The following is a 12,325-nucleotide window of genomic DNA, read 5'->3' as shown; positions in this document are numbered from 1 at the left end:
TTTCTACTATTACTATTATAATCTGTAACCAATAGCAACCATATTATATGAACAATAAAACTATTTTCGATTTGCTTCGTGAATCTCAACAAAACACCTCTTTAAAATTCGAACTTTGGAAAATCTTAGTGCGCCACTAGCTACACGGTGGTACAAAGGTATTATCAAAATGTCAAGTCCTTGGCTATCATAATTTAAGCTCGACGAATCACAAAATATACACACACACGTCATACCATTGAAAAATCAATAAATTTAAAGCTCGGCACAGAATCTAATATAGGTACTAGAAGAATGTTGATACATTTAACGTAGGTTGGTAGGTACCCAAGACATTCATTATTTCAGAAAAAACTAATGTTTTAGTATAATATTTCGTTCACATAGTTGTAAGTCGTGTTCGGGAAAAAAATTTTTTTTTGTTATAGTTTTTTTAAGTATTTTGGGAAATTAACGGGAAAAAAGTACGCAGAACCGGTGCGCTCTTACTTGGACCTGAGTGTAGTTTATTGGTTATAAGTTTATAACTTATAAGTGCTTAAAGTTTTGATGAGTGTAGTATGAGGAATGACATTTCACGGGGTACCCCGCTTTGTATGGCTGTAAGTACCATACCACCCCGCTCATCACCAATTTAAATTTTAAATACATAATATAATGATATAACCCATACACTACTCGTCCAAAGTTAAACTTGTATACATCAAAGTGATCCAAAAAATAATATGCTTTGGAATAAGGAATTAAAAATGCATGTTGTCTACAAAAGAAATTTAAAACAATAGGTAACGAAAAAAAAATATTTTTTTTTAGGGAAATTTTGTTTTTTTACGTTTTAAATTTATGTCAAAATAATATTTTTGAAAACGTCAATAGTTTTTAAAACAACAAGTGACATACGTTGGATCGCCCAGTATTTTATAAAATATTTAACCGAAATACAGAACTGTTTTCCAAATACCTAAATTATTGTAATTAAATACCTATATCATTACGGCCAAGTCTACCATGGATTCGCTCATAATTATCAAATTCCATTATCGTAATTATACTCGAATACATACAGAGGAATAGGTACTGCTCACCCGAGAATCCAAAACGTTTTTATAGACAAAACCTGATGGGGTATTTCGTCAGAAAGTTAGCATTCACTTGCGCTTAACTCAGTAATTAATTTTTGGAAAAGCTCGCAATCCATTAGTTCGATAAACAATTTGATAGCCCCATAACTCTATAGAGATTCCTTAAATATCGAATGTTATTGTGATTTTTCGTAACGCTTAACACGATTCGCAGTGGCGGAAACGCGGCTACGTCGCAGCATTTTTATATTTAATAAAATAACCATAACTTGCTTTAAAATTGAAATATTAAAATTAAAACTATATGAGGTTCACTTGATAATATTTTATATCCTTCCTGAGCAGAGCGACAAATGTATTGATTATGCAATGATATGTGTTTTTTTTATTCATTTACTTTTATTTTTTGTGTCTGTCATCACCTTTTAGTGCAGTAAAAGAGCTTAGATTTCCTTCAACAGTATCTTTTCATATAGAAAAGTGAATCTAGTTGGTACTTTGGGGGAACAAAAGCAAAAATGTTCCAGTAGTTTTCAAAAGCACCGTATAAAACAAAAGAAAAATTAAGGAAAAACATGAATTTTTACGCAAAATCGATTTTAGTTTTTGGTGCAACTCTAAAACAAATGAACGTATATGCATGAAATGTTCACTGGTTGTTTATATTCGAATTTTCTATACACAATAATATTTTCAAAGTATTATGTTTTCTCTTAAACTGTTTACGGACATTTTCAGTTTACAATTGTATTAGTCTTACTTTCTTGATTTTTAATCAAGTAAGTATGGTAATTGAAATGAAGACTAAAATTTGAAAACTTCAAGAATTTGTGTTTAATAGGAAAATAATAAAAATATAACTCAGTAATGATGAGTAGGCGGGTAATTTAGCTAGCTTTAATATAAAATACTAATGAGAGAGATTTGATATCACAGCCAAGCGGTATAACCACTTGAATCCATAAAAACGTCGGCGTGAACAGTCCCAAAATTTCTATTTTTTTAACCCTTCTTCTAAACTACGATAGCTAGAAAGTTTGTTGATAACTCATTAAAAAGGAATTATCAAGTAGATACTAAATGTGGAATTAAAATTTTTTTTTTTTAAATTGTCGGAGACAACACATTGATAAGTATAGGACTCAGAAGTCAGACTGGAGTCAAACGATTGATAAAAATACGAAAAAAAAAACAATTCTACAACAGTATTTAAATATTATAAAAATTACATTTATTTCTAATCGTAACATTGTCAATAGTATTTATAGTACTCACTATTTTTTTTTTGTTTATATATATATTATATTAACATACATTATTGATTTATAAAATAAAATAATATCGTTGTAATAAATGTTTTGCGTTCGCATCCACGAAGCAAGTTCTATATACCTAATATAATAATATAATATAATATAATAGACGTAAGACGTGTATCAAGACGGAGCGCTAAAACAGTACAACATCTTAATATTCATTAATAGAAATTAGAAAATAATATAATATTTAGGTATAACGTGCATTTTGGATACGAAAAAAATAAATATAACCTACTACTATATAAAGACTAGATCAGTATTTTAAAATGAAACATTTTTATAATTTTAATATTATACAGTTATAATATATATATATACATATATATATATATATATATATTATATATGATTAGGTACGTAGGTATACATAATATATATTTAAAGATATTTTTTTTCTCTCTTACGCACATAATACTGCGACGAACATATCATGTGTATACTATCGCAGTATTAATAATTTATAAAGGCCTACCAGTGGACAAAATCATTTCAGTCTTTTCAATTTTTTTTTATATATATAATTGAATATATTAAATATTACATTGATCAAAGACTCGAAAACCGCATTTTTACAATAAGAAGTGGGCGTACGATTCATTGACGATACACGTGTCGAACATTACGGGTGAACAAGGGAGTGTAAGGGGGGCGGGGTTAAATATGTAATTAATTAATTAATTAATAATAATAATAAATAATAAAAAAAAATCATACACATAAAAAACACAGAGGGGAAGGTATATTATATAAATCGATATCGTGGTGTAATCATCTTACAGGTATGGTAAAAATTAACAAATCATTGAGCAACAAAATATGGGCAGTTTAATTGTTTAGGTAGAAATATAAAAAAAGTAAAAAAAAATAGCCACGAAATAAACACACACACACATACAAACGCTAGCTGTTAGGTCGTTCAGAATATAATAAGAAGTCGTCGAGACCAAACATGTGAAAAGAAAAATACAAATAGGTAGGTAAAATAAATTATTAAAATCATTGTGTGTCGACATTACTGCTTACAGAAATTTCTGTCAACGCGAACGAGTAAGTAAAAACCAATTTATAAGTAGAGTACAGCCACTCGGGGTTTGGGACATGAATACTACTTTACTGCAGTCGATAACAAATATATTATTATATCGTAAGTGGATCATTATTTTTATAATAATAATAAGATGAATATGAATAAACCATGGGGTCGGGTTATAGCTTACTTACCTAACCCACAAGAATTGGTCACGATAGGTCAGAAAAAAATTGGCACGACACGAGGTCGGGGAACACTTCAGAAAACCCGTCAAAAGCAATAAAAAATATACGTGTAAAGATTTTATTATTATTATATAATTTACATATTATTTTTATTATTGGGGACCACCTCTACGTTCGTAATTACACTTATATATAATATTATTATGTGTGGTTCAAATTCCTAACACAACGGAATGCGTTTAACGAAGGACGACTATGAGTAGACTTGGAACTTCGTAATAGAACCGAAGTCCCTTAGGAGACCAGTCGGTGGGGGGCATAGGACTCGTTTTTGCTACACACCAGTGGAATGATGATGATTTCTAGAGTAAAATGTATACATAATAATAATGTTATAATATATTGTAGACAATATTTTTCTATGATTGTAATTTGTATGCAATGCCAAAGTCAGTACAAATTATTATTTTAATTATATTTTTTACCGAAAAACTGATAGCTTGATAATCGCGAAAGGTAAAGTAGTGTCTCTTTGTCCTGATCAACACAGAAAAAAGCGCAAGAAATCGAAATATTTTCGTTATTATTGGAAACTTTGTGATCAAGGAGGACGACAGCTAGCTATGCGACAACGCAGAGGCGATATACTTAATAATTAATATAATAAGAATAATAAAAAAATACGTTCGCTTGTAGACTACAATCTAAAATCGATCAGATCAATAATAGAGAAATATAAAATATTATAATAATTCCACGACGGTGAAAACGAGAGTGAAATTTACCCCTGGACGTTGTAGACGACCATCCGCAACAAATATGGAAAAAAAAGACAAATCTGCTAACATCGATGTTGCACACATTACATAGGTAACATAAACATATTATTATTATATAATGCAAAATGTTTAGGTTAGGTATGTTAGGTATACACTTTGTTTTTGTTTTCGACGAATATTATTCAAATAAGACAAAGTATAATATTATGTCTGTACAGTCAAACCTCAAAATAGTAATAATAATAATAATAATAATAATAACCATAATCATAATCATAAAAAATAATAAATAATTTCGTATAGAATAGAATATTATATATATCGTTAAAGGAATGTGACGCCACGGCGCCAGAGCGGTATTTCCGCAGAACAAGCGTGTAGGTAAATACACAATATTTATATTATATATTATAGGTATATAGGTAGTAAGGTAGTAAGTGTTTGCTGCGTGTAGAACAATAAGACTACACACTCAGTGGCGGCGGCTCAGTGGCGACTGGCGACTGCGGGCAGGCGAGTTCTATCTCTGTATGACGTTTAGTATGTCCTTGAGGGTGCCGTCCAGCGTCTGGAATATGGTCGAGTGGTCGGCCTGCTGGCGGCCACCACCCGCGGACCGCATCTGCCGGGACTGCGATTCCAATCTGTTGAGCAGCTCGCGCAGGTGGAACCTGAGGTTCGGCGGTGCGGCCGTGTCGGCATAATTGAGGCACGAAGTGTGGAAGCCGCCCACCTTGTCAGACAGCGACAGCCATCCGGCCGACGTGACGGCGGGCGCGGCGCGCAGGGCCCGCAGACTGCTGTCCACCGTCTGCCACTGTTCCAAGATGTTGGACGGCGACGCGGCGCCCGGCGTCGCGTATATCGCGTTCGACTTGTTGACATTGGTGGAGGTGGTGGACGACTTGGCGGCGGCGGCGGCAGCGGCTGCCGCCGCCGATGACGGCTTCACCGGTACGGCCGGTCGATTGTCGTCGTGCGGAGGCGGCCAGACGCGTCTCTCCTTCGCCGTCGCCGGCACCGCGACCTCCGACGGTGGGCTTTCACCCTCCCACAGTTTCTTCAGACTGCTTATGCTGCCGGTGCTCCGTCGCTTGTCGTCGCCGTCACCGCAGCCGCCGTCACCGGTAGATTCGACCAACTCACCGGCGCCGCCGTCTTTTTTCTCGTCGATTTTCACCTTTTTCAACTGCGATTTGATCTCCGCGATGTTGTTGTCGATGCGCTGCAACTGCTGCTGCTGCTGCTGGTGATTATGGTGCAGCAGGTGATGCTGGTCGCGGTCGTCTTTGGCGACCTGCACTTTCCTGAGACTGGTTTTGAAATCGACCGGAGACATGGGCCGCTGCTGATCGTCCTTGCTCGCAGCGGTCGTCTGCTTCTTGTCGCCGGCCGCGGAGTGATGTTTCAGTTCCATCATTTCCTTCATGATGTCCGGTACGAGACTTTTCACGTCTCTACCGGCGGCATCTTCGTCCGACGACGGCGACACTTCGGCGACCGCGATGTTCTTTTTCGACATCACGGGCGACGGTTCGACGACGACAACGGCTGCAGCTGACGCCGGTTTGCTGTTGTGCTCGGCCGGATGATTCTGCAACCTGTCCTTGCGCGCCGCCGCCACGCACTTCAGTCTGGCCGGTTCCGATTTGGCGCTGTTGCACGAGTCAGTCGACGGTTCCCTGTGCCTGAGACTCACGCCGAATCGGAACGTGGACATCTCCTCGTGGTCGAGGTCTTCGGGAGGCGGTGGCGGCGGGAACTCCAGGTCCGCAAGGTTCGGCGGCGGCGGTTGGGCGCGGACCGTCCGTGGTGACGAAGGCTGAAAATTCGTCGACGAGTTACTTCTAGTCATATTACCTGGTTGCTGGAAGGGCCGGCGCAACGGCATGTTGGTGCTGCGGTGCAGGCTGGCCGGCGGCTTGGCGGTGCTCGTCTCGGCCGACTCGCCGTTCCCGTGCCTCAGCGACTCCAGGTAAGCGCCGATGCGCGCCCCTTTCGGCAACGTGCCGTACCGATTGATGGCGCGCTTCACGTTCTGTACTTCAAGTGCCGCGACCTTTGGTGTATCCAGGTTTCCAGTGTCTCTTTGGTAAAGTGGGTGCGACGCTTGGTGTTTGGACGTCTTTTTGGTCAGGGAACCGCGGTGCACTCGGTTCAGTTGCGGTATGTGGGTACACTCGTTTTCGGTTTCCGCCGGTTCGGCACTTTCCTCGCTAGCACCATCGCTATCGGCTAGACTGTTCACAACATTGTGCAATTCTTTGGTAATTCCTGCAACCATATTTAAATCCAAAACAACGGTTTAATAAACATAGATTTGGGAGGCCAAAGAATTTTTCGAACACCGCTCACAAAAATCAAAAAGCATACGTATAATATTATGATATTCTAGATCAAAAAATTAACAAATTATTTATTTTTGAGAAACAGACTCATACATGATAATTCATAATTTATGAAAAATAATCATTCATTTGTATTTATTTATAAATAATAGACACCTCCCTTCCCCTACACAAACTACAAAACTATTTTTAAACATGAAATATTTTTGAAGGTTTGTGTAAACTAATAATTTGTGTTAGCTGCTAATCAATGGTCATGTTTAAGATATTAAATTTTTTTAAGTATTATGTGGATGAGCGAAAATAAATATATTTTGATTATTTTATATGTATTGTATATGAAGGGAACACAATTTGTATAATATTGAATATAGATAATATGTTAAATGTCAATAATATAATCAATAATAATATCAAATATAAATTTGAACTTTTATTTTTTATATTTTTTTTAAACAAACCGTTTGGTGGAAAGTCTTCAAAAAAATGTTGAGGAGGAAGAGACATGGCTGCATCATTTTGATCAGCCATTACTGGACCACCATAATGTGAATCCCTAAACGAACTGCACGACGACAACAAACTGAAAATATTAAAAGTTGCATGATTTAAAATAATTGTAAGTTAACCAAAAATATAACAAAATTACCTGGTACGTTTCGGGGGAGCCGGTGCTGTTTTCCCACGTTTATTTGTTGGGCGTCGTAATTGCACAAGGCTTCCTTTAACCACTGGCCCACCAAATGTAGACAAATTACGTTCAACTTGTGTAATTGCTTCTAAAAAATATTGTGTTCATAAAATATTTTATATACTTTTAATATAAAATATAAAATAATTTACCATTTGACTCCAAAGAGGTACCCATAATATTAGAACTATTTCCGTGAGATTTTTTATGTGATAGTTGGGGCGTTGAGCTCCCTTGTAACTGTTTTTCCACCTCTACAATAAGCAACAAACAACTTTATTAGTACAAATAGGTTCTGATATATACGTTAAATAAATATTTTTACCTTCAATAATATTGGATTCTTGAAACATATTTTCCAGAGCATGATGGATTTCTTTAAAAGAAGGCCTCTCGTTTGGAGCCCACTGCCAGCATTGTTTCATTAGCTGATATATATTTGGTGGACACCCAGGTGGACAATCCATTCTAATAATAAAATATTTGTTTTATTTTAATCTAAGATTCTCAAAATTTTAATAAATATGTATTGTCATACCTGTATCCTTTTTCTAGCATATGATAAACATCGGTTAAATCAACTCCGGGATATGGTGACATACCATACGTTGCAATTTCCCACAGTAAAACACCAAACGCCCATACATCAGACTAAAAAAAATAAATATAATAAAAATAAAATAAAAATACCACAAAAATAAAACATACTTTGGTTGAAAATTTGTTATAAGCTAAGCCTTCAGGCGCAGTCCATTTTATAGGAAATTTAGCACCTGCATGTGCTGTGTATGTGTCGTCCCGCATTAATCGGGCCAGACCAAAATCAGCAACTTTAACAAGATGATTTTCTCCAACAAGACAGTTACGTGCAGCCAAATCCCTATAGTAAAAATTATGAGCAATCGACTCAACAAATTAATATTTAAAAAAAAATATTTACCTATGAATGAACATGCGACTTTCTAAATAACTCATCGCACTAGCTATTTGAGTGGCCATATACATGAGCACAACTGCATTAATATTTTCCCTATTGCCTTGCCGTAAATAATCCAATAGATTTCCTTTACTCATGAATTCTGTTATTATATAAAATGGTGGTTCTCTAGTACAAACACCTATATATTTTGAATAGAACAAAAAAGTAATTAAAAAACAAACATTAACAGTAAATTGCAATGTTAAGCTATTATGTTATACCTAGCAATTGAACTAAATTTGGATGTTTCATTTCCTTCATAATGGCTGCTTCTTCTAAAAAATCTTTAAGTGCCATTGTGTCTTCCTGTGAAATAAGATTCATCATGTTGAACAATGTTGTAAATTAACAATAATTAACCAAATAGAAGATGTACAATTAGATCACCATTTCATAAAATTAATTTATATTAGATATTAGATATTAGATATTAATAATATCTAATAAATATAATAAATAAGTTAAGTTACCTTCAAGGTTTTTACTGCTACAGTCATATTATATCGTTTCCAAACAGCTTCATAAACATCACCATATTGTCCACCACCAAGTTTGTGTCTCATAACAATATCCGTCCGATTAATTTCCCACTCATCAGGTTCAGGACTAAGTGCGAACACTGTAGGCTTGTTATGTTTAGGAGCTGGATACAATAGTTGTGTAATAAGACCATCAGAATGCATTGAATGATGATGAACTAATTCAGCAAGAGTATTAAAACGACTCTCAGTAGTCACATACACCTAAATATAATAGAATATGTTATAAATATTAGATACCATTTTAATTTAACAATTTAAAAGTTGAACAAATTATATACTTTTCCGTCAGAAGTATCTTCATTAATGCGATAGTGATAAACACGTCCTTCATATCTTAATGAAATAGATCTTTGACCAGGAGAACTTTCGCTCTCCCGGACCAAAAAACTACCATTTATTCCAGAACTAAGCAAATATTCAGCCGCATTTCTTGATATAGGACCATGATACCAAGAATGTTTCTCCAATGAGTTAACGGGTGTAACATAATTTGATGGTACCCAACCAACTTGTCCTGGTGATGCATGTGCTTCACACCATTCACCACTTTTGTTGTAAGATAAAATACGAACTTGTTCTCCTATAGACAAAATTAATAATAAGAAACATTATTTATAATATAAAAATCAATAAGTGATTGTTTAACAATGACCTTTTTTAAGACTAAGTTGGTTATCACCGCCAGCTTGAAAATCATATAAAGCAACAAATAACTGTGGATCATCATCTTCTTGGGATTGCAATAAGTTTTCTTTTGATGTCCATCGAATTGATGATTCTAAGTTGCTTGAAATTGTTCCACCAATAGAACCACCGGAACTTCCACCCCCTGAAGGAATGGTTCCAGGAGGATCGCCATCAGGAAGATCTGGTATATGAGGTAAAGGTCGACTTTGTAATAACGCTTCTGCAAAAATAAATTGTAGTTTTAAATTATAATATAGGTAAACTTAAAATAAACATTTAGTAACATTTTTTTAATAAATTATACAAAATAGATTTTTTTAATGAATTTAAAAATTATTAAATATTAGTACCACATTTCATAATATGCATTTAATAGTAGGTACCTCATACATTTTATACCAATACAACATCCAGTATAATGTATATGTCGTATCTATAATCTGATCTCTTATTCAATTATCAATATACATATTATATTTTCCTTGTTTTTTTTTTTTTTTTTTAATAGATCAATTAAAATTTTAACTAGTGGTTATTCAAATATTCTAATTCTAGTTAAATTATTATATTTATTAAAAAATTTAATCTATCGCTATAAAATTAACATCACGGACATTTATTTTGTTTATAATAAACATATGTTAAACAAATAACATACGTTTAACATATTCAATACCTACCTAGTAACAAAAAAAATTAAAATACATATCAGAGAATTTCAGGAATCTTAATTAAGAGATGGCCTTTACTTTCAAGTAAAATGCAATTATTATCGAGTAAAATCACTTAAAACTTACATTATACCACCTACATTATAATATGTACATTTTTAAAAGTAAGATGTTTAGAACATTATAAGTCCAAGCTGTTTCCTTAGTATATCAAACAAATAAATAATATTAATATAACTAGTATTTATACCACACGTTTAAATTAAATATGAATATTACAAATTTTAATTCTTATGTACATAGGTATTATAATTATCATTTCAAGGAGTAAATGGGAGTTATAATTATTTGGTACTTAACATCAATACGAGATATATTCCGATACAATTACAAATATATGGCAACCTATAATTTGATAATATTTATGGTGTGGATTAAACTACAATATTTTTCAGTTAAGTAAATTTAATTATGCTGATTTATGCTACCATTTGATTTAAATAGGTGATATTTGAGTATATAATAGGTAGGTGCGCACTTTTTTGCTAATTCAATTATAGTTATAGGTACAAACTTTATTCCTATATTCCATTATCCCCGTTTACTTACTGTCACATAATCAAAACTAGGTACACGAAAGCTACAATATATACGAGTTTAGTAGATGAATGTTGATTTACAACTACCTATAAAAACTATTAAATACATTTATGTTTAGGTTGTAATAATACACCATAAACTTAGTTTTCTTTTTATAGGTACTTATAATATATTTATGATTTATTTGTATATAATATGTTGTACTTGAATTGTTGAATGTAACATGATCCCCTATAGGTTCTAGATAAATTGATATAAAAATGTACACTAATAATGTTAGGTATTTATATTTTTGCTAAATGATTTTACAAGTGTTAGTTACCTATCTACTATTCGCATAACATATTAGAAAGTGTGCGTTGTAAACATCGTTCTACACCCATTTTAAAACGAACAAATATCAAATTGTGTTTAATTGTGTTTTCAATCGAATGGAGAAACAGCCAACCTACCTACCTTATTATTTTTTTTTTTACTTTTAGCCATTTACCCCACACAGCAATACATTTTGTAACTGATTTAGATTGAATAGTAGGTACATGAGTGACATTAATATTATAATTTTAAAACCATAGATTATGGTCACCGTCCAACACATCAGCTGTTATGACACATATTATAATACCTAATACACGAGTAACGCATGCTCACCACTGTGTTCGGTGAATATGTTCAGCCCTTGGTTCTTGCCGTCTTTGACGTTGGAAAACCGCGGCTTGGACCTGATGCTGCGCACGGTCAGCGATCCCGAGGTCAGGGCGCGATCCTTGGTCTGCTGCGCGCCCATGGTTAGAGACCATTACCCGGACAGGTGGACGGGGTTCAATCCGCGACGGTGGCGGACACGCATAGGGTAACACGTCTGAACAAACGTTGACCAAACACCGATTGGCCGGCGAGGCGCATTGCCGTGAATACCGAAACGGGCGCAGATCTCACGCACGCAACTTCCGTGCCGACCTGACTCGGCAGTCGGCCGAGAAGCCGCAGCAGCGACGGAAACTTGCGCGAGAAGACTCGCGGCGGCCCGACGAACTTTTTACTAGTTATTGTCACTATTACAACTGCTGATGCTCGTACGTGTATTATTGGTGTTATTGTTGTTGTTATTTGATTGACGTCGGACGCAACTCCTCGTCACTCGACAGTCAACTTCGTCTGCGGCGATATTGTACTGATGTACGGTGTCTGATTTTCTTCTCCAGTTTTCTCGCTTATCACTTATCACCCGTAACACCCGCGTATGCTCCAAGTTTTCGTCTATACCCTGGTTCGCCATTGATAACCGGTTACACGACCATCATATGATTATGAATGAAACATTACTCTATGGAATGAAATCAATTCTGTGATACGACTCCGCACGGCCGATAAGCGTTATCAGGTTAGGTTATCGTTCACACTGCTCCGTT

General features: G+C 35.1%; 1 protein-coding gene across 2 annotated transcripts; it reads right to left on the bottom strand.

Moving 5' to 3' along the window:
* Positions 1 to 2,290: 2,290 nt before the first annotated feature.
* On the bottom strand, positions 2,291 to 12,283 carry LOC132949004 (tyrosine-protein kinase Abl). 2 transcript variants are annotated; one of them, XM_061019740.1, is made up of 13 exons: positions 11,565 to 12,283; positions 9,608 to 9,862; positions 9,234 to 9,535; positions 8,884 to 9,156; positions 8,635 to 8,719; positions 8,375 to 8,552; positions 8,143 to 8,314; positions 7,973 to 8,085; positions 7,760 to 7,902; positions 7,587 to 7,688; positions 7,393 to 7,522; positions 7,205 to 7,326; positions 2,291 to 6,669 (listed from the first exon to the last, which is right to left on the bottom strand). In XM_061019740.1, the coding sequence occupies exons 1-13, from the start codon at positions 11,698 to 11,700 to the stop codon at positions 4,916 to 4,918; spliced, it is 3,765 nt and encodes a 1,254-aa protein (XP_060875723.1). In that variant the 5' UTR covers positions 11,701 to 12,283; the 3' UTR covers positions 2,291 to 4,915. The 2 variants fall into 2 exon arrangements, with proteins under 2 accessions (XP_060875723.1, XP_060875724.1); XM_061019741.1 differs by having other exon boundaries at positions 7,393 to 7,519.
* Positions 12,284 to 12,325: the final 42 nt, after the last annotated feature.

The sequence above is a fragment of the Metopolophium dirhodum genome, chromosome 7 (genome assembly GCF_019925205.1).
Source record: "Metopolophium dirhodum isolate CAU chromosome 7, ASM1992520v1, whole genome shotgun sequence".
NCBI lineage: Eukaryota > Metazoa > Arthropoda > Insecta > Hemiptera > Aphididae > Metopolophium > Metopolophium dirhodum.
The sequence above is the reverse complement of the archived record's forward strand: the minus strand, read 5'-3'. Positions and strand labels throughout refer to the sequence as shown.